Source organism: Argiope bruennichi, chromosome 3, assembly GCF_947563725.1.
Source record: "Argiope bruennichi chromosome 3, qqArgBrue1.1, whole genome shotgun sequence".
NCBI classification, from domain to species: Eukaryota; Metazoa; Arthropoda; class Arachnida; order Araneae; family Araneidae; genus Argiope; species Argiope bruennichi.
In genome coordinates, this window is record NC_079153.1 from 44326404 (window position 1) to 44351076 (window position 24673).

Here is a 24673-nt window from a genome sequence, read left to right on the forward strand (position 1 = left end):
AAATTCTGTTGTCAGCTAAAAAAAAAAAGAATTATGTCGAGATTTTGATAATTTTCTCATTTTAAACATCGAATGCTGTGTTCGAATTTTTTGACGGGGGCAATAATTTCTCTTTATATATCTCGTGTACGAGAAAATAAAAATATACCAAAGTAGTTTTTACGAGTTTTTTTCAACTTACCATATAACAAGGATATAAAATAAACTATGATGTTATTTCAAACATTCTAATGAATGACGTTTAATTTTATTTTATTTATAGCAGTAGATCTTTCTTTTGTAGTCAAAAACCAGCATATATTTCTATATATTCGGATGAAAGTTGTGGATTTCTTTTTTGAAATTTTTTCTCTTCTCTTCCAAACTATAGTTATAAGTACATTTTTTTAAATATGCAGTTAATAACGAAACAGTTAATTATTGCTCACGTGATATGAATTAAATGCGCCAGGCGAAAGTAAATTCGGGTTACATTGCGCATCTTTACTAATAAAGAAGGAGACAATGTTTGTGTTAGTGCTTCACAGACCGTTTGACCTAAAGCTCCACATTTGGCTGAAATTTTGGAGAGCAAAAATTTGCACCTGAAATAGATTTAAAAAAATTACCTAAAATCTTACTTGATTAAAAATTAAAAAAGGTTTTGACATTTTTTCAAAACAGCATCCAAAAAATATCATTACAGAAAAACAATTTTTTATACTATTTTAAAATTTTAAACTACTATTTACACTATTTTCATAATTTTAAAACACTATTTACACTATTTTCAAAAATTTAAAACACTTTCTTTTTAGTGATTCCAATTTAGCTTTTATTACAAATTTTTTTGAACTTCGACAATATTTTATAAATACATATTTTACATTATTTTCAGTAACAATTTTCCAGTGAAACTCAAAGCGTCTTTATTCTTTTATGAGATCTTTCATAGAGCGATTTTTTTTCCATTTCTGAAAGATAAGAAAGAAAGATTACACTAATTATGTGCACTATTTACATGAGAAATCAGTAAGTGAAATAACAATACCTTAAAAAATAACGTGCAATTTGAAAAAAAGTTTAACTGGCACTTGATTTTTTTTATGACACTACGATGCCATGGAAGTCGATTCGGTTAGTCATATACACAGCAACAGAGCAATTGTAAAGCTATATAAAAGTATGGTTATAATATCTTTCATAATTAAGTTTAACTGAAACCAAACATAACCAATATTTCTGGCTAGCAAGCAGTCACAGAAGACATTTAGTATTGAAATAAAAGTCAAATAATATGTGCCAAATTTAATAAATACAACCAAAATGTGAGCTTCTGTAATTTATTGAGTTGCAAATAAATATTGAAAATTCTGATGGTAAAATAAATATTAAGTGATTGATGTTTTTATGTGACAATCAATTGAAAATTCAGCATACTCACAGAAAAAAAAAGAGATCGAACAGAAGACATGCTTCGAAAATAAACTTGCTGAATGTCTTCTAAATGCAGATAGAAAACAACACTCGTAAGAACTATTATAATGAGTAAATTGGATGACAAGCACTTGAACCATAAGTAAATGTTTACTACATTCCAAAATTTCCAAAAAAAGAAACTTACTTATGAGAACAATATTTGACTTTGGATTAAAAAAAGACCCCCCCCCCCTAGGACCACGAAAAATAGGACACCACGAAAAATAGGATGAGAAAGTTCTGACATGGTAGTTGGTTCTCTCCGCCCTGGTGGAAAGAGGCTGTACGGAAAGAAGTGGGGGTTGGATACCACCTCATCCATGGCGGGACGTACTTCCCTTGGGTAAAGCTGTGCCGTGGTCGGTAATGGCCTTTAGGAGTCAACCATAAGTCCTATCAGTGTTACTATCAGCCATTCAGTTTTATCGTGTGCTTACAGATGTTAATGGTATGGATAAAAAAAAGTGTATTTATTTATCTTACCTTCTATTATAGATAATCTCTTCTAATTTTTTCTCGAAGTAAAATAAATTTTATTTTATAGGTGCAAATCTCACCTGTATTTCCATTTCATCTCATCATCTCTTTATGAGATGAATTTGAAATGAATATAAAAAGAGAGAAAAAAAGATTGAATTTAAGAAATGAGAAACACTATTATTTACACACGAATAGCAGAAAAAAAAATTTCGGAAAGATCATAAAATGCTCAAGTTCTTATTCATTTAGAATAGACCAATTTAATGTTTCTGAGAAATTCAAAATCAAATTCTTTCTATAGAAAAATAATTGAAGTTAGTATAAAAGAAACGTTAATAATAACGTCACTGTCATATCAAAATATGCAAAAACTACATGCTACATAAATTTTGTTAATATATAACAAATACATATAATACACATGTCATTGTATGGCAATATACAACAATGACGCATCATATACGACAATTTGAGAGCAGATGTATTTTACCTATACAAGTATTTTGCATCGATTAAATCCTTTGGCAAATTTTCTATACGATATTTTGATATAATAATGACAAAAATATTTTCTCTTCTTATAATAGCATGAAGCTAACAGTGTCAGAAAGAAATGACAATTTATTATATCACATTTTTGAACGAATTCAACTCAAGCAAAAAAGGTACAAGTATTAAAGAGACGTTGATCTTTAGACGTTGCAATTCGCCATATTATAGACAAGTTCTACTAGCTTAGAGATTTCAATGAATCTATAATTATCCGATAGATAATATCAAAGCCATGATTCTTTTCTGGCTTCTGAGATTGTATTAAAATGCCATTTAATTCTTTATGAGAATTCAATTCTGACATATGCATAGTAATTTAATTCTTTATGAGAATTTAATTGCTATGGATATGTCAGAAATGACCTTCAGGAATAAAAAGATGGCATTAAACCAATTTTGCAATCCCTTATATGGGTCTTCAATTAAATAAAAATCTAAGATTAATAAAAATTAATTATAAGATCCTTTGTGGTCAGTTCATATCATCAGTTCATATTCGTGGTCAAGACTCAAGAAAAAAGGCCAAAAATGACATTGTAGGGACCGAAGCCCCGACCTTCTGTGCACGCCAGGAAGAAGAAGAAGAAGAAGAGATGCATTTCATCTTTCAGATCCTTATCCTCCAAACCCGTTCGTTCCCGGAAGGAGACCTGGACCCGTGACACGAAAAAAGAAGACGCTTCCATCCCTATTTGGGTTGTTTGGGCGGAGGACCGGTATCTCCTGTCCCTGACCTCTCTTTCTTGACCATCGGCTATAAATAGAAGAGGCAGAGGATTGGATCATCGCTCTCTCGTTGTTTCTGTTCCAGTGTCAAGGTCTCTCTCATTCATCTCCTCGGCATCGGAGAGGTGAGTTGCTCTTACTACTTCTCCTCTAACTTCTTTTCTTGCAGGGACGTGATGTTTTCATCCTTTCGGAAGTTTTTCTTCTTCGGAAGTTTCCGTGGTTTGTGTTTGAGGTTGAAGATGAAATGGATCTTAGTTATGCAGTCGGGAACCAATGGTAAAAGGAAAATTTTAAGACATAGGACTGTTGGAGATATTGTACAATAATTTTTAAATGCTATTTATCCAAAAATAGTTATAGCTTTTTATAAATAATGTATTAAACATCGGACTGAAATTGACTGATTTTGGCTTGGAAAACTATGCTATTAAGCATAGCTCTCTGTACTGAATTCAAAATTCGCAAACGATAGTTAATTCCCGATTAAATGCTACTGGAGAGATATTGTACAATAATTTTTAAATGCCATTTATCCAAAAATAGTTATCGCTTTTCATAAATAATGTATTAAATATCGGACTGAAATTGGCTGATTTATTCTTAGAAATTTACGGTATTAAGCGTCACTTTCTGTAGTGAATCCGAAATTTACAAAATGGCATTTAATTCACGATTAAATGATTTATTTCACTTTACTGTTATGTGGTTGCAGTATTAAATTTGAAAACAGATTTATTTGGGAAAATAATTTTAAATTCGGTAAATTGTGAATTGTTGGAATTTATAAATAATCTACTAAACTGAATAAAGTTTAAGATTTGCTTAATTTAACTTAGAAAACTTCTCTATAAAATATGTTTTTCCGTAGTGAATCTGAAATACATAAAAGGGTAATTAATTCCCCTACTGAATAATCGAATCCAAATTCGATATTGTTTGTCCCATATGGTTGTAGTGGCAAATTCCACAATAGATTTATTTTGGGAAATAATCTGAAATTCGATAAAGTATGTAATTATTTCATTTTATAAATGATAAATTAAACAATCGATTGGAATTGGCTTAATTTAGTTAAGAAAACTACGTTCTTTAGTGTAATTTTTTTATACAGAATTCGAAATATGTAGTGAATTTCCTAGGAAATAATTACGTCCAACTTCACTCCTGATGTTCTTTATTTGTAATAGTGAATCTAATAGCCATTTTCTTTGGGAAAATAGCCTTTGATTAGATAAATTGTGTTCCACAAGTTCATTAATAACTAAAATCAGTAATGTTACGGAGTCAATTTATGTTCATTTGATGCATGGAAAACTAATACTATCAACTGAATTTTGAATTAATTCTCAATCTATTTGTATGAGTGAAATATTCTAATCTCTTTTTATATGTGGTTTGAACAACCCGAAGTTAGTAAGAGGCAAAAATTTGCTAAAAAGAAACCTTATGAAGTTTATTTATTTCATGAATTCTATTCTTTCTAACAAATAAATGTTTATTATAAAGGATTGGAAGTTATCCTTGTCAACGTTGTTATTTAATATGAGAATTAAACATTAGTAAAAATAAAAAAATATCAAAAATCATGTTGTTAAATTTTACAACGTATTTTGGAATGAGAATTAAAAGCAATATTTGGGGTTTTTACTTTATTTTGATATTAAACATTTCAAGTATAAGGGGAGCTATTTATTTTTATATTTTTACTATACATGTTTAAGCAATAAATAAATAAACAAAGTATTGTAGACAAAACCTACGGAAGGAAACATCATATTTTATTTTTTATTTTTTTAATGATTTTATTTTTTTATTTTTAATATGATAATGAAATAAAATTTAGATTATGTCAAATGGCAGTTTTATTTTATAGTGAAAACTAATTAGATTTTTCAACTTTCTTTATTTTACTCTGAAATCACAAGAAAAATTATGTAGCAAGATTCTTTTTGATATCATCTTTTTGCATGACTCTTTGAATAAAAGTAGTCAATATTTATTTATGTTTACGTCCCATTATTTCATTCAAATTATATTTTACTCTTTGTTGAATTTCATTGTTTTGTTTTTGTATAATCGCAACACTTTATAAGCAATTTTTTTCTAAACAACAAATTATTAATTTACTAGAAAAGGATTTAAGCTGTTATTAATTTACTTGCAATTTTCGAATTTTATTGGATTGCAAAATTTTAAAAACGTCCAAATTTCATTCAAAAACTTTCTTTAGAAAAGATAACTGTTGATTTGAATATTTTGCTTTGAAAATAAATAAAATCGTACTTATGTGTAACGTAAATGTTTTAAAATATATATTAAATAAATAATTATTATTAACATTATTATATTGAAATTTTATTTAAAATTTATTGACGTAATAACGACGTAAGCTTTGATTATTTACTAAATTTATCTGAATGTAAGATAAACATGGGAAATAAAATCCAGAAGATATACAATGGAATCAAACCAATAATAATTTATATTTGAGATTTTGTATTTCCTTGTGAAGTTGTTTCGTGTTACAAAAAAATCTCGCAATTATGACACAGTTTTTAAAAGTTTTAGTATTTAAAAAAATGCAATATTTAACGGCTGTTTCTTTCTATCTGAGAAGTGACTTATTTTTATGAACCTACATCTGTTTTTTTGGGGTTAGAATTGCAAAGGTGATAACAAATTAAATAATAATCCAGGTGTCATGAAGAATTTGCAGTTAAAAATATGTAATGTGAAGCTAGGTCTGTTACCTTTTACCTGTTGATTTCAGTCGCATGAAGTAAAATATAACAACTATATAAAAGCATCAAAATTGAGTTGAAATCTTATTATGTGATCACTGATGTACATTCAAAATAAATTTAAATATATTTAATGGCGCACATTTAAATGATTTATTGATGTGCAGTTACATCATTTTGGATATTTGAAACAATTCAATTAAAATAAAGCACTCTAGATATTCAACATATCATAGTTTTTTTTGTGTGTCTTTGAACTCTTTCTTAATAAGTAATGAATAACATATTAATTATTCATGAATTCTGTTTTAATAAAAAAAAACCCCTTTTTGTTTTGTTTTCAGGAGAACATAAAACGCAGAAAGAATGAAAGTTTGGATATTATTGACAACTTGTCTTGCTATTCAGGTAAATTTCATTTGAAAATTTTTAAATAATCATGACCTAGAAATTTAATGTTAAAAGTTGTTGCATGAAATCACAAAAATTAAGTTATAATTCTGTTGTTGGTGTAAAAAATAAAAATTCGATCGAATTTAAACAAAAATTGTATATGCAATAGAAATATGTTCTTATTTCTTTTTTCTAAATATCAAAAGTTTTTAAGAACTGATGCACTACCGAAAAATATTTCTGATATTCTTTTTCTCTTAATATTAACAATGTCTTTATATAATACGAGAATTTAAATCTAACAAATGTTTTCATATTTATGAAAATTACACCACTTTGTTTCATTTATTATATTTTTACATAGTTCATTCTTTGAAATTACAGCAATTGATTACTACATACAGTAATCATAATATCATATACATAAATATGCATACAATCATCATAATATCAACGAAGGTAATATGCATTTTGAAATACTACAATAAGTATTCTAAATGCTATTTGATTTTTGTTACTTGTCCTTCTAAAAATTTCCTTTGGCATTTTCATACCCTACTCCACAATAAAAAAAAGAACTATTATTCATTTTAAAATCAAAAAGCAGTTAATCAAATTTTTGTTGTTTATAAATAAGAAATATTTTGTTCTTTATACATAGATATTACCCTTAACTTTACACACTTTTCTGAAAATTTATATATAATTTATGAAAGTTGAAATTCTAGTTAATTATTAATAGAATGTCTAAGCCATTAATTTCTTACGAATCTTATGTAATATACAGAAAAAAAAACAATATTTGATTACTTGAATCAATTGGAAACATTGAAATCATAAAAATTTTAACAAGAAATTTTTATCTCATTTATTTTAACACATTAAGAATTAGATGTTACATCTTCCAATTTATTCCAGTAGTCTGTATTTTTTTCCGGCAGGTATCTTATTTCTTCAATTTTTTTAAATATTTATTTTAAATTTGCAGTATTATCACCCATATTACTCTTAAAAAAATACACAAATTACGATAGAATGCAGCAGGGAGCATCTAAAGACGTTGCTTAGAAAACACGAATTATTTTTCGTCTTTTTCATAATAGATGTTGTGGGGGGGGGAAAGGAAACTTAGGATCTTTCCACATTGCGTTAAAGATTAATTCGAAGAATTATTAAGTAGTCTAATGAAGTTTGAAGAAAATAATATCTTTTCAAAGTACGTGTGTAAGAAAAAAGAACTTTTAGCTTTAAAATGAATTTCGCATAGTATATTCTGATTTTAAATTAATATATATTTTTATATTTGGAAATGTTATTCTAGACTTAACAATTACAAAAATAAACAAATATTCAAAGAGTTACCGACATTCTTTTAGCAGAATTACTGATTTAAAATTTAAAAATAATTGAAGTGAGTAAAACTTGCCAAACAAAGGAAATAAAAGAATCAGAAAAAGATTAGAAGTATCAGAAAGAAACAAATTAATTTCACAATTTTTACTCCATTTTAAGAAACAATAAAACACATTTCCTTAAATAAATCCTATTTACACGGATATTTTTTTATTGAACATTTATAAATCCCCCGTGCACCACAAAGTATCACACGGGGCTTACAGAAGTAAGTATGTAACAAATTACAAAAAGAAAAAGAAGAAAATTTAACAGTCATGAAGAATTACAGATACCGACAATAAATTTACAGACATTTTCAAAAGCACTTCTAGTGGAAATAAGTCGGTGAAACTCTGGAGGCCAATTTATATTCATGTCCTTGAGAGCCAGTCTTAGGATCTGTCTTTCTTTGACAAACGTGGAACATTGAAGGAGCACATGTTCAACATTTTCCTCCCCACCAATATCACAATCGCAGGAAGATGACGGAAACAAATTAAATTTGTACAAATAACTTTTAAAGTTACCATGACCAGTTAGAAATTGGGTTATTTTATTATTAGTATAAAAATGATGGCATGATAGTCTCTTATTAATGGATGGAAAAAATTTCTTTGTTAAGCTCCCTTTATTTGAAAGGAAATATTCTTGATTCCAAGACTCCACCATACACAGACATTTAAAGATTGTGTTTTTATAAACATAGGCATTGTTTTAACTTTTTATTTTGATATAAAAGATGCATTATTGTCTTTATAAATAATAAGATTGAAAGCGGCCTTGAGGTTAAAAACAATGCATGGTAGAGGATGATGAACATACAGGTATTCCAACGGGTTATTAAATCAAGAACTTTACTAAACTGGCATTATCTTCTACTGCGACTTCTTACTAAGTCATAAGCAAAATAATTCTTCTCTTCATAATCTAAGAAAGATTTGTACATAAAATGCAGAATTACACCTTTTGGGTCAATATTTGTTTATTTTGTTTGCAGATCGGGCAATGCTTATCTTGTTTGCACAGGGGCGTTGAATGCATCGATTATGAAGTCCTCACCAGGCACCCAGTAAGTCGAACTTTTCCTTCATTTTTGAAAAACCTCTTCAAAGTAAGTTGTATTTGTAATAACGAAAAAAAACGCAACTCATATAGAAATTTTTAAATTTTTAAAAGAGTTTTCAAATTCAAATAAATTCAAAAAGTAATGAATGAATTCTAATACTAAATTAAATAAAAATGGTAGTTTTAATAAAAAAATTAGATAATAATTATCCTCGTAATTAGATAATTATTAGATAATTGTTCTATTATTTGAAAATAGTTATAATAAACTGAATTTGTCATTCTATTTTCAGCAAATAATAAAATAATTAATTATTTGTATAATTTTTTTTCTACAAGATTCTTTAAAATTTTAGTATATTGATATGCTAATTGAAATTGAAGAGCAAACAACATTGAAAATATTTTAATTTGGATGGTTTAAAAATATTAAATTTTTTGTTACAATGCCTAGAATAATTATTTTTAAATTAAATAATTTTTTAATTATTTTTAAATCAGAAATGTTGATGCATTTATATGTTAATGAAATTTTTTTTTCTAGTGTATATTAATATAGGTTTATTTATAATGGAATAATTGATTAATTAGAAAAATTTACAAATATACTTAAGAATTCGTATTACTGACAAATTAATAAATAGGTTTAGAATATTCTTTGCAATTTACTTTTTGATAATTTTGAAATAAGATTAAAATTAGATAAAAATATATTTTTGATAAAATTAATAACATTTGTACATTATTGATTATATTAAGCGCTAGTATTCTGTCTCGGTATGCGTGTGTGACTGTAACTTCTCATATTTTTAGAAACTTTTAGAAAGTGTTAGAAACTGTTAAGAAAGATTTTTAAATCTTAGCCTTAATTTTTTTTTCACGCCTTTATTATTGAAGTCGTCCTATAACATAAATCTAGAATTTTATTGATTTACATTTGGCATAACATTGCCTGATAATGACTTTTTACTATGAATTCAATCAAATCAAATCAAATCAAATAAGTTTTTGCTTCTGTTTCATGCATATTTCAAATAATTTAATAAAAATAAGTCTAAATATTTAAATGAAAAGATAGACGAAGTTTGAGAAGGCTTTAGATGCGAAGAAATATCCAATAAAAGCCTATGTTCTTTTCAGGAATATGAAGAAAGACAGTACCCAGCCACTGTATGGATCAGTGCAAAAGAAACCGGCCCTTCCCTCTCTAGGGCGCAAATCAATCTTTACAAGAAACTATTCAGATACATTCAAGGGGATAATCTTAAAGGTAATTCAACCTCTTTTCTGAATCCAGTAGGTAATTTTTAAAGTTAATTAACTCTCATAGGCTTGAACAGACAACTGGTTGAATTTTACGAGGCAATTATTGTCAGTATTAAGAAATCCTTACTGATTTCCAATAATAATAAGGATGAACGTGTGTGTGTGAGTGCTGGCGTTCAACAGGCCAGACGATTTGGCCTACCGAACAAATTCGGTGTTTATACTTGAAATGGTGAGAATGCTCACCACAAGGAGATTTTATTTAAATTTTAATCAAAATTTTAACTAATTAAAAAAATTAACATGAATTTTAGCGTTTTTCTGCGATAACTTTCAAAAATATTATTTTGTATCGTTGTAAAATTTGAAACATTGCCTTTTTAATGACATCAATTTAAGAATCGTGGAAATTTTTGATGAATTTTGGCAATTATTTAAAAAAAAAATTTTCTTCCTAATTTCCCACAACAAATTATATTGTTGCTCTGAAGCTTAAACTGTTTTAATTGTTTCATCAATGATTTAATCAAATAATTTTCTTCCATTATTGAAAGTTAAATATTTTAAAAATGCTTTTCTTATTTATGAGATGGATAAAATTCTGCAGTCACAATACCGTGAAATTCATACAATAGACGAACCACACATTCACATTTTTAAAAGCGATGATGGGGGTCATGGGGCTTCATGATGATGATCATGGAGTTGTAGCTGATTGAATTGTGCGATGATAGAGCCTGGGACCTTGTGGTTCTCAGCTCAGTAACATGACCATAATACAAAAGCAATTGCTCGTGTAGCGTAGCTGTTAACTGGCTTATAAGCTTTCATCACAGACTCTCCCTCTGGTGAGTTGAAGGTGAGATGAACGATATGGCTGTTGAGTGGTGATGTATTAGCTGTTGATTCTAATGTGCCTGAACCCATTTGAGCAGCGCCAAGCGTTATGGCGAGTGTGTGTGGGTGAGTGGTTGCTGTTGCGTCAAGTGAGTCTGACGACTTTGGGTTGCTGCGGGTAGATTGCGCCACAACAGCTGTATGAAGGTTGAAGGTTCATCGTCCGAGATCACAAATGCAGCGGATTGAATTGTGCGATGATAGAACCTGGGACCTTGTGGTTCGCAGCTCAGTAACATGACCACAATACAAAAGCAATTGCTCGTGTAGCGTAGCTGTTAACTGGCTTATAAGCTTTCACTACAGAGTCAAGGGGCTTCTTTCCATAAGAAATGTTCATGTACATAATAAACAGAAGTAAGAAATTTAATAATACATCTCTGACATCAGACAGTTTCGTGGTATCATGGATATGAAATTATATCAAAGCGATGTGAAATCAAATATAACCAATATTCCCAACATGGTTACCTGAGGTGACTAGGTAAAAATATTTTTAAGCAACTATTGGTTTAACAGTATGATAAAACCATAACCCCACAGTCATAGTTGTCACAGTTGCTGTGTCTGCAGTATGGTGGTTTATTGTTTGACTGTAAGGTCAAACCTTCACATAAATCTTTAAAATAATGAATGTTTATTCGGTATTCCCATAAATCTTTAAAATAATGAATGTTTATTCGGTATTCCCATAAATCTTTAAAATAATGAATGTTTATTCGGTATTCCCATAAATCTTTAAAATAATGAATGTTTATTCGGTATTCCCATAAATCTTTAAAATAATGAATGTTTATTCGGTATTCACATAAATCTTTAAAATAATGAATGTTTATTTGGTATTTCAGGAGAGTTCATCAACAGTACCACTCCTACTCGAACAAAAGTAATTCCATGTAGAGGTGATTCTTTGTGCGAGCCAACGTACATAATGTCGCTGCTGATCCCTAACGATTTGTATGATGATATGTTCCCTATTCCTACGGATGTTGACCTCTTCTTTGAGAGGGAACCTCCAAAGAGATACGTGGTTAGGTGGGTATTTCTAATTTTTCTGAGTTTCATTTAAAATGTTTTTGATATTTTTTAGTGAAAAAATAATTTTATCTACTTTTTGATTTTTGCTTCTTACTATTATTTTTATGCAAAATGATAGTTTTTTTTTTTTTTGCGGAAATAAAATACATTATGTTATTGATGAGCTTTCTTAAAATTTTTTTATCATTTTGGTTCTTCTGCATCTAGAATCAAAGATAATATAGATTCAATATATAGGGATGGGTATATGTAGGAGAAAATATCAATCATTCCTGTATGAGAAAGCATTAGGGGATGGCCATACTGGAAGTTTACACAAAAACGAACAGGATCTAAGTGCAAATCTTGGTGTTTGTAGGATGAGCCTAAATGTATTGAGTTCTCAGAATTTGATTAAAATATGGCCACATTGCAACTTTACACAAAAATGAACAGGATCTGAGGACAAATTTTGGTATTTACAGGATGAGCCTAAATATATTGAGTTCTCAGAATTTGATTAAAATATGGCCACATTGGAACTTTACACAAAAATGAACAGGATCTAAGTGCAAATCTTGGTGTTTGTAGGATGAGCCTAAATGTATTGAGTTCTCAGAATTTGATTAAAATATGGCCACATTGCAACTTTACACAAAAAGGAACAGGATCTAAGTGCAAATCTTGGTGTTTGTAGGATGAGCCTAAATATATTGAGTTCTCAGAATTTGATTAAAATATGGCCACATTGGAACTTTACACAAAAATGAACAGGATCTAAGTGCAAATCTTGGTGTTTGTAGGATGAGCCTAAATGTATTGAGTTCTCAGAATTTGATTAAAATATGGCCACATTGGAACTTTACACAAAAATGAACAGGATCTAAGTGCAAATCTTGGTGTTTGTAGGATGAGCCTAAATATATTGAGTTCTCAGAATTTGATTAAAATATGGCCACATTGCAACTTTACACAAAAAGGAACAGGATCTGAAGACAAATCTTGGTATTTACAGGATGAGCCTAAATGTATTGAGTTCTCAGAATTTGATTAAAATATGGCCACATTGCAACTTTACACAAAAATGAACAGGATCTAAGTGCAAATCTTGGTGTTTGTAGGATGAGCCTAAATGTATTGAGTTCTCAGAATTTGATTAAAATATGGCCACATTGCAACTTTACACAAAAAGGAACAGGATCTAAGTGCAAATCTTGGTGTTTGTAGGATGAGCCTAAATGTATTGAGTTCTCAGAATTTGATTAAAATATGGCCACATTGCAACTTTACACAAAAAGGAACAGGATCTAAGTGCAAATCTTGGTGTTTGTAGGATGAGCCTAAATGTATTGAGTTCTCAGAATTTGATTAAAATATGGCCACATTGGAACTTTACACAAAAATGAACAGGATCTAAGTGCAAATCTTGGTGTTTGTAGGATGAGCCTAAATGTATTGAGTTCTCAGAATTTGATTAAAATATGGCCACATTGCAACTTTACACAAAAATGAACAGGATCTGAAGACAAATCTTGGTATTTACAGGATGAGCCTAAATGTATTGAGTTCTCAGAATTTGATTAAAATATGGCCACATTGGAACTTTACACAAAAATGAACAGGATCTAAGTGCAAATCTTGGTGTTTGTAGGATGAGCCTAAATGTATTGAGTTCTCAGAATTTGATTAAAATATGGCCACATTGCAACTTTACACAAAAAGGAACAGGATCTGAAGACAAATCTTGGTATTTACAGGATGAGCCTAAATGTATTGAGTTCTCAGAATTTGATTAAAATATGGCCACATTGGAACTTTACACAAAAATGAACAGGATCTAAGTGCAAATCTTGGTGTTTGTAGGATGAGCCTAAATGTATTGAGTTCTCAGAATTTGATTAAAATATGGCCACATTGCAACTTTACACAAAAAGGAACAGGATCTAAGTGCAAATCTTGGTGTTTGTAGGATGAGCCTAAATGTATTGAGTTCTCAGAATTTGATTAAAATATGGCCACATTGCAACTTTACACAAAAATGAACAGGATCTAAGTGCAAATCTTGGTGTTTGTAGGATGAGCCTAAATGTATTGAGTTCTCAGAATTTGATTAAAATATGGCCACATTGGAACTTTACACAAAAATGAACAGGATCTAAGTGCAAATCTTGGTGTTTGTAGGATGAGCCTAAATGTATTGAGTTCTCAGAATTTGATTAAAATATGGCCACATTGCAACTTTACACAAAAAGGAACAGGATCTAAGTGCAAATCTTGGTGTTTGTAGGATGAGCCTAAATATATTGAGTTCTCAGAATTTGATTAAAATATGGCCACATTGGAACTTTACACAAAAATGAACAGGATCTAAGTGCAAATCTTGGTGTTTGTAGGATGAGCCTAAATATATTGAGTTCTCAGAATTTGATTAAAATATGGCCACATTGGAACTTTACACAAAAATGAACAGGATCTAAGTGCAAATCTTGGTATTTACAGGATGAGCCTAAATGTATTGAGTTCTCAGAATTTGATTAAAATATGGCCACATTGGAACTTTACACAAAAATGAACAGGATCTAAGTGCAAATCTTGGTGTTTGTAGGATGAGCCTAAATATATTGAGTTCTCAGAATTTGATTAAAATATGGCCACATTGGAACTTTACACAAAAATGAACAGGATCTAAGTGCAAATCTTGGTGTTTGTAGGATGAGCCTAAATGTATTGAGTTCTCAGAATTTGATTAAAATATGGCCACATTGCAACTTTACACAAAAAGGAACAGGATCTGAAGACAAATCTTGGTATTTACAGGATGAGCCTAAATGTATTGGGTCCTCAGAATTTGATTAAAACATGTCCACATTGGAACTTTACACAAAAATGAACAGGATCTGAGGACAAATTTTGGTATTTACAGGATGAGCCTAAATATATTGAGTTCTCAGAATTTGATTAAAATATGGCCACATTGCAACTTTACACAAAAATGAACAGGATCTGAGGACAAATCTTGGTATTTACAGGATGAGCCTAAATGTATTGAGTTCTCAGAATTTGATTAAAATATGGCCACATTGGAACTTTACACAAAAAGGAACAGGACCTGAGGATAAATCTTGCCTAAAGTATTGGGTCCTCAGAATTTAATTAAATATGACTACATTGGAACTTTACACAAAAATGAACAGGATCTGAGGACAAATCTTGGTATTTACAGGATGAGCCTAAATGTATTGGGTCCTCAGAATTTGATTAAAACATGGCCACAATGGAACTTTACACACAAATAAACAGGATCTAAGAATAAACCTAGGTGTTTCTATAATGAGCTTAAATCTATTAGGTCCTCAGAATTTGACTAAAAATATCCTCCTTTGAAATTTATGCATCTGTAGAATGATTGCCATTTAATTTTTTTTCAGAATTTCTCCTTATGGTATAAAAATTGTTGGAATGGCCATCAGTAATTGAGGTTATAAGCAAATATCTACGCTTATTTATTATTTTTAATGAAATCTATTTCAACTATTCATTTATAAAGAAAGCATTGGAAGGAATTTAATGCTATGTAAGCAGAAGAAGACATTATTTAACTTCCAGTTGAAACGGTTAATATGACCATTATTGTTTCCAGTGTAGACTTAGAAAAGTGCGGCAGAATTGCACAGAAATACTGAGAAGGCAGATAAACATATATTGCACTTTATTGTCAACAGCCACAAGTTGAGTTGAAACAGATTTTCAAACAGACACATCTCTTAAAAGAAACGTTTTCTTATTAACTCTGAAGTTTAATCCTCATACCAGATATTTTCTGAATTCTTTATTTTTCTCTACGAATCATTTCCGTTTAATTATTAAGAATTGTTGAAGTGTTCGTGACAAGCATAGAATATTTTAATGCTTTTTCCAATCCATAAATAAATATTGCAAGATTTATATGGATACATATTTACTCATATTATTTAATAATACCTTTTGCGAAATGTATATGTTTATTTGATTTGTTTTGTTATTCTTGAGACATCATTAAGGTTTGATCAAATTTTCTCTAATAATCCAATATAAATATTTTATTTCTTGATTCTAATTGTTTTATTACCATTTAATTAATTTTTTTGTCCATCTAATAGGAGTTTTGGCGGTCGTCCAAGTGAATCCCAATGGGTAACCGAAGCTCAAAAGCTGGCCGATTTGACTCTCAAAGATGTGGGAGTAGCACGCGATCATTACTACTTGAATTGGTATGATCCTCCACTTCAGCTTTTCAACCGACTCAATGAGATCTGGATCACCAAATCCATAAAGAAGAAGACCAACGAGCAAAAGAAATTCATCAGAGACCAGAATGACCTGAATGAAGTCTGCTAGGCACAGAACTGTTCACAGAAAAGACTCACGAGTCTTGCATGTGAGAGGACAGGACCTACACGCTTTCGATCATGATAGTATAAAGAATCCAGCTTATTTTTATCCCTTGGAAAAATATCCTCATACATATCGGCCTTTTACCTAAAAGAGCTTACGTTTACATGAAATTCATAATCTATAGGAAGCTGAAATCAAACGGATAGCATAAAATGTTGGGCTTGTGCAAATAAGTATGGAAAAAAATAACTACTACAATTTTTTAAAAAAAAAGTCCAGGTAAACTTTTTTGATAATGTAAAACTCAGAATTAAGTTGGTGTCAAAGATTAAGATAAAACATTTTTCTTAAGCTTTATTATCAACATCATTATAAAATTATAAAAGAAAATAATATTTATGAATCAAAATTTTAATTTTTGTAAGAAGTTTCAAAAAAATCAATATTTGTCTTAAAGTATTTTATATCAGCCACAATTTAAAAAATATTTTTATTGATATTCTATTCTCCCCATTTTTAAGTAGAAGAACTAAAAATGTCACCATTATTTCAAACACAGGGTACCATTTACATTTTCATATACTATATCATACAGCATATTTTTAAAATGCCTTCGAACGTTGCTTGAAGAATATATTTAATTTTCGTTTATTTCTTTTATCACACTTTAGGTGAGAAATATCACTGCTATCTATGTACGTGGAAATAGATTATGATGCAAAGTTTCTGTGCATTCTCATTTGGTTTATCACAACCAAAAACGATCATGACGAATTCAGTTCAGTTTACTACCATTTCAATACCCACCTTTATTTATTTTTGCAATGTGAAATATTTTTTGTGTTTTATTTTTGTGATCAGCTGCTTTTCTTTATTTATTTGGAATTTAGATAACGAATGCGGGTCATTTGTTTTGTGCATTTGTTTTTAGTATGAAATAAAGTGTTTGAGCTTTTATAATTTGATGGTTGTTTATTTAACAATATTCCTATCACTCGATTAATTTAAACGACACAAAATCTTTCTCTAATCTTAGCAAAGAAGAATGTATGTGCTTGCTTGTTCACGTATTTATTGACGATGTACAGACCACATCCTTTAATATAGGCTACCAAATTTAGCACAAATTTACTTTGGAGGATGGGAATGTGCACTTTGGAAAATTTGAAAACGAAATTTCTCAAATATTTGTTTGATTAAAAAATGAATCGAATTTGATAGGTAGATTGAAATGTAAAAGATTTTGATGTCTTTTTTGGATTCACTTCAAAAATACAATGAAACAAAATGGATTTTTATTTCCAATTCAAAATTCAGAAAATTATCTTTAATTATATCAAAGGGACTGACATAACTTCTGAATTTTGACAACTTTAAAAAAATATTTTTTGCATAATTTTAATTTGTTGAAATGAGATTCCAAAATTTTTTTTATTGCTTCGTCAAATATAGGATGGGGCGATTTTCTTCTATTGATCAAAACTAAAAACAGAAAAACTCTGATGACTATTTGCAATATTTACCTGCAGAATAAAAACGAAAAACGAAAAAAACATTTTCAGAACCGATAAATACAGTATACAATTAGATCCCAAATGCGGTGACATTTATTTTTTTAATATCACTTTGATAACAACGGAGCTTGATTCCAAGACTTAAGATTGTTCATTTACATTTTAAAAAGAACAGGTGTAAGGTCATGCAAATGAAGTGGCTTTAATTTGTATACAACTGATACTTAAAAATACATTGTTGAGGGAAACATAAATATCAGGTTATGCAAAATGCATTAATTAAAATTAAACACATCCAGAATTAAAGGCGAATCAACTGGCCTGAAATTGGCTAACATATAATTACAACAATATTGAGGTTTTCTAAAAATCAACTTTAAAATTTGTAAAGGCATTTTTTTAATGATATTAATTTATGCAAATTCTATAGAGTTAAGTAGTTTGTAAGGAAATAATGATAAAACTAGTTAATAATGGATAAGGACATAAATTTAAGATAACAGAATATAGAAACTAAGACAACAGGAGATCTTCACAAATATCAAAGATATACACGTAGATTAATAAATTGTCTGCAAATAATTATTTAGGATAAAATTCTAAAAAAAATTCGACAAATAATTAGATTTCGCCTTTAACATATAATAAATTATTTGCAGCTAAATGATTGAAAAAAACCTTTACTTTCTCGTATTCGAATTATTGCATCCAAAAATTCAACTATTCAGAAATCGATATTTTGATGAGGTATCACATTTTAGGCGTATATGAGTTCGAAAAAAAGTCTATGTTGGAATTACGTAAAATTATGTTGATGGAATTGGAATATGCTCTTAATAGCGTAGATTTTATCTAAATTTTGTAGGAAAATGCTTGTTCGACTGTCTTTCCGCGACGATATGAATACGTAATTTTAAAATCGCGAGGAATTAAATAAATGAGATATGGCTTATAGTTGAAGAAGTGTAGATGAATGTCTAATTTCGACAGCCCTCAAGAGTGTAGATTAGATCCCTCAGCTTAAGTTAACAATCAGTTGAGCCATATATTTATAAATATTTGTAAGCAATAATTCAAAATCGTTACAAGCTAGATAAAAGAAATTTGGCACGAAAACTTGATATAGCATTATAAAGCTGTATTGAATATTGTGTCCATTTAGCCAAAAAGAAAATTCTTCAAATTCACAAGTAGTTCTCTTCATTCATTTTGCATTTGAATGCTTTGTATTGAATATTGTGTCCATTTAGCCAAAAAGAAAATTCTTCAAATTCAAAAGTAGTTCTTGTCATTCATTTTGCATTTGAATGCTTTGTATTGAATATTGTGTCCATTTAACCAAAAAGAAAATTCTTCAAATTCACAAGTAGTTCTCTTCATTCATTTTGCATTTGAATGCTTTGTATTGAATATTGTGTCCATTTAGCCAAAAAGAAAATTCTTCAAATTCACAAGTAGTTCTCTTCATTCATTTTGCATGAGGGAGATCTATGATTTTATAAAATAATTAATGGTTTTATTTTGCAATAAGATTCCGCAGGAAATCACTAGTCTCCAACAAGCTGATGACGCCAAATTAGATTAACGTTATTTCATTGAGTCCTTTTTCAAGATTTGATTCAATTGTTTAAACCCACATGATTACAATTTCCAAGATTAAATATAAATGTTTTCCCTTTAATTTAAGAATTGCTTTAAAATTAATAAATAATGAATACAACTGAAAGAAAAATAAACATTTAAGACAAATATAAGAAAATATTTACAAATTTTGCAAATAATATTATGCTGTATAAGTTGTTTTTTATCTTATTTTTAATTATCTTTAATCATATTATTATGGAACTAGTCCTATGGATTTGCAGTAAAAATTCAATTCGCTGGATAGTGGGAGATGAAGCTTTATTCTAAGAAAATTCCTGGAAACACAGAGCATAGGCGACAAAAACACAACCAAGGTGCGCACAAAGAACAGCGGTAACATTACAAAGCAGAAGCAAATTGCCAATTAGTTAACAAGACGTATAACAGTCCTCATCATAAAACAACTGAGAGTTCACTCAGCGATCAATATTCCAAGAGAAAATTTACTTCTCACGCGAGTGCTTCAATATTTATAGCTTCCTAGCAGACTATGGATTTTTTTTAATACTAGGATTACTAGATCTTGATTCCTAATAGAGATACCGCTATAATTCCTATATTTTCAATAATCTTCATTTTTGTTGCCAAAATGCCAAAATTCATTATGAAATCATGGAATTTATAGTCAAAGTTATCGGAGGTAATTGACCTGGCTTCAATTTAATAAATCAACATAGTTAATAAGTGTAAGAAAAAAATCAACAGAATATTAAAAGAATTTTCTTAAATTTTAGAGTATAAATGAATCTTTCAGAATCCTTTTGGTAAATTAATTATTTTGAATAAATCATATTAAAAATAAATTAGTAATAATGTTCCAAAACGAATGTTTCAGCTTTCGAGTGTATAAAACAGAAAATGAACAAATTTTAGCACACACTTTCAAGAGTGGATTATTTAGTTGCTTTCAGCCAAAAGCGAAGATGAACACAACTAATGTAATGAAACAAATGAATACAAAGAAACTGCTTGTGATAGAGAAATAATTTAGATAAAATATTCTTCAACTGAACAATATTTCGTTCATCTCTACCATGAGAAGTTCGACACTGAAAACATTTTTAAATGCTCAATTATGTTTCTCAAACAACTCAATTCTATCGTTTCTTAATACATTGTTACGTTTCTCTTTCGAAAGTTACAAAATTTTTCATACTCTCTACAAAATAGAGGCATGTTACAAATTTACAATATTATATCCCTACGGTAATTAATATCATAGTAAGGAACAGAAATTTATGGATATTCATAATGGATTTGAAAGGGTGCCAAATGAATGAATCCCAAACTTGGCAATGAATTTAGTAACTTTAGAGACAAAGATTAAAAGTTATGTATAAAAACAAAACACCCCAAGAATTTTGGTGATATTTCTATTAAAAGTCAAAATCTGTGATCTTTTAATAAAAAATCCCTATCTTCCCCATATACTCACTCTACAAATATATTATTCCATTTATAAGTGGCGATGCACATACAATCGGGGACTTCTCTCCTTGGATTGTTTGATTTCGAATCGAGCAATTTAGCTGCATTGTGGTAGTTAAATAACGATGCCATCAAAAACATAACTTGTAAAAAGAACCAAGTCTCGCAACTCAGTTCTTCTATCGTAAAAAGTTGTGAGATCCATGTAATACCAAGTAGGTCAATTTATTCAGTCCCTACTTAAGGGTCCAACTGTCTTAAGTTATTACGTAATTATCTAACCTAAGAACATCTTATAGTGACCATATCAATATTAAAAATCTTTTATGGTTTAAATAAATAGATTGACTTGGCCATCGCATGAAAACACAATGTATCTTTACATTAAATTAGATTACATTAACATATTATATTAAATTAGATTGTTTAGTGAGATTGCCAAGTCAATCTATTTATTTAAACCATAAAAGATTTTTAATATTGATATGGTCACTATAAGATATTCTTAGGTTAGTTAATTACGTAATAACTTAAGACAAAAGGACCCTTAAGTAGGGGCTGAATAAATGGACCGACTTGGTATTACATGGATCTCACAACTTTTTACGATAGAAGAACTGAGTTGCGAGATTTGGTTTTTTTTACAAGTTATGTTTTTGATGGCATCTCATTTCTTTTTGTATGTAGTCTTCCTCTTTTTCATTTCCGATACTACTTCTTGAGCTTCAGCTACATTTTTTCTCAAAGCCCACTCCCTGTCTCTATGGGTTTTTCTCGTAAGCTTTGATGTTACAATTTTTGACAAGTCTGGACGGTAAATGCTTCTTAGTCTGTTGTATTCACAAATTGAGGATTCCTGCGCTTTAATACTTCCAAAGTCGACATTAATTAGATGTAAGCTATCCAGACTTGTAACTCTCGAAAGTGCCACATAAGCTCGACCGGATGTGAATACTGCAGAAACGATATCCATCAGTGCATTATTTAGACTTAGGCCCTGACTTTTGTGTATAGTTATAACATAGGCTATACATATGGGAAACTGTTCGGGATGAACATAAGCTCTATTAATAATTTCAAATTTAGTTTTGACTAAGTTTGGACTAAGCTCGTAAACATGTTCTTTATTAAATGTAATGTATATTTTCTTAATTATTTTTGTATTTTCCAGATCAACCTTTACCCTTTGCACTATACCGATAGAACCATTAACTAAACCAAGACTTGCGTCAATATTTCGCCTTAACATGACTTTTGCTCCTATTTTTATAATTATGTTCTCTTCCAGGCCTGCAGTCATAGAAGCATCGTCTTCATATTTTTTTATACATTCACGAGCTCTTTTTGTTAGATATCTGGGGCAATCTATGCTATCTACAGCTGTAAGTTTTATTTCGGGATGTGGAAGAGATTTAAGCATTGCAGTATTTAATTGTTGACACATGTTTTTTGTAGGTAATAAGCAAACGATATCACCAGGAAGTTTCGAGAGGTGTTCAATTATTTCAATTAATCTGTTTTCAATTGAATTGGATTTGAGAGTTATTAATCTAATCTAGTCGAGAGTAAGTCGTGGTCTTTTCGTGTAGTCACACCTAATCTTATTCTATTTAGCATTTCAACAAAGTCAGAATCATTGAGCTGTCGCATGTTAATTGTAAGTTCATCATATATGAACAGTTCAATCCACAGATTCGGTATACTGAGGGAACCTAACAACTTGTTAATCTCAGCAGTTGATAGTTTTTCAAAAGGTGACTTTTCTCTTACCGGCGGAAGCTGTAAGATATCTCCGAAAACTAAAAGATGTTTTTTTCCAAACCACCCATTCTGATCGTCGCTTGTGTCGAATATTTAAGATAAGTGTAAATGAATATATGTTAAAGTAACATTGGATATCATCAACACTTCGTCTATGATAAACAACACTACATCTTTCAAATATGATCTCAGAACTTGGAGCACTTCATCAGAAAGTGGCTTGTACTTCGATGTTTGCTTGTGTTCTACAGGCAGCTGCAAACAGTCTATGTATAGTCAATCCATTCACATTGAATGCAGCTATTCCTGTTGGAGCACTAACTGCCACTTTTTAAAAAAATACGTCTTAACCCAAACTTTCAGAGTTTTTACTAAAAAGCTCTTTCCAGTGCCACCAGTTCCACTCACAAAACAGCGAAAAACGTCAGCGTTATTATCAGTTGTGTCCATTTTATTTGTGACCATATCGAAGACTCTTTTTTGATCGGCATTAGGTTTTGCGATCATACTTTGAAGATCAGTTTGCTCTTCTTCTACCAGATTGATTCTCTGAAAGTCACCCATTGCGTTTGCAGCTTCCACAGCTTCAAATTGAATTATTTCAAATTAGATATTGTTACAACCCTGTAATTTTACTTCCCAGCGAGAATAGAGTCATCATAAGAAAGACCGTTTTACATTAATCTGTATTGGATGCTGTCGGATGCCGAGCCAGTGATCCCAGAGCTTGGTGACAAACTTGGCGACCATTTGGCGACTTGGTGACGAATTTGCCGACAAAATAAATTATGCCCGAAACTTCGAGAAATTTATCGATCCGTCCATTATTACACTCATATTTTAGTTTTTCCTTGATTTATACACTAAACACTAATTGTTTTCTAAATTTAAAGCTTCTATGTCTGCTAGAAGTGTCTTAGAGTTTTGATGATCGGTCAGTCAGTCAGTGACAAAATTCACAAACTTTGACTAGTTATAATTCTTAAACTACTGGTTCAAATTTAATGAAATTTGAAATATACCGTGTTTATATAATGCCTGCTTGGTTACTGAAAATTCAGGCTTCTAGTTTTATCCACGACGAAGTTATAGGAGGTCGAAAATGGTCTGAACTGCTTCTAGAAAAGGATGGTACGGCCGTGATGCTTGTTTTTGCTTGACTTGGCGGGGGCACTGCCGTGCCCCCAGATTTGTCATTTGCTTGTGCGTTTGTTGATTCTGTTAGCGCTGTCTTTATGTACGTTTCGACTGTGTATTGTTGCTGTGTTTCGTATTTTCTTGTGGAACAAATCGCTGTCTTGATTAACAAGCCTATTGGATTCATTTCACCGTACTTCCACCAGATAATTTTCGTAACAACATTTAACAACAGAATCAAAATGTGAAAAAGAATATAATAACTAAACAATAAATTGGGATTTGAAAAGTAATAATTTGAAATTGAATTCTTTAAATACAACAAAGATATATTCTAATTGTTATTTCTAATTCTGTTTTCAGCAACACATTATTAGCAGGAACACTGAAGCATTATAGGGTTTTTTATAAGTTATGACGATACATGTTATGCATTTAATCTGTTTTTCGAAACATGATGGGTACATTTTACAATCATTGCTTACTTTTCATTACGTGACAAACATTCAGAAAGTTTTTTTTTCTATCAAAAGACTGCTCCATGTTTAAGCATCGATTCCTTCCAATGTATTTCTTGATATCATAATGCATTTGAATCCTTTCAGACATTAATGACACATAAGTTAATGTTTTAAAAGATTCAAATGTCGGCTTTTAATGTCTCCTAATGCTCAAACAGAATTAATATCCAATCGAAATATAATTATAATCATTACCGTTTATCAGAATTTCAAATTAGTAAGTTTATTACTTGGTAATCGGTTTTATCAAGCATTGAAAACAATTCACGTCTTTCACAATTTTCGATCGCTTTAAAAGGCA

At 29.9% G+C, this 24673-nt stretch overlaps 1 protein-coding gene and 1 long non-coding RNA gene across 2 annotated transcripts in view; one reads left to right on the top strand and one right to left on the bottom strand.

The window, feature by feature from the left end:
* Positions 1-834: 834 nt before the first annotated feature.
* LOC129963511 (uncharacterized) overlaps positions 835-24673 on the bottom strand; it is a 58099-nt gene continuing 34260 nt past the window's right edge. The window contains exon 3 of the long non-coding RNA XR_008783982.1: positions 835-953. This is a non-coding gene — a long non-coding RNA (uncharacterized LOC129963511). The remainder of the gene's footprint in view (positions 954-24673) is intronic.
* LOC129963510 (heme-binding protein 1-like) lies at positions 3240-17327 on the top strand. Its single transcript, XM_056077938.1, has 6 exons — positions 3240-3341; positions 6305-6368; positions 8746-8817; positions 9954-10083; positions 11825-12011; positions 16133-17327. Exons 2-6 carry the CDS (start codon positions 6327-6329, stop codon positions 16368-16370), a joined length of 669 nt encoding a protein of 222 aa, XP_055933913.1. The 5' UTR covers positions 3240-3341; positions 6305-6326; the 3' UTR covers positions 16371-17327.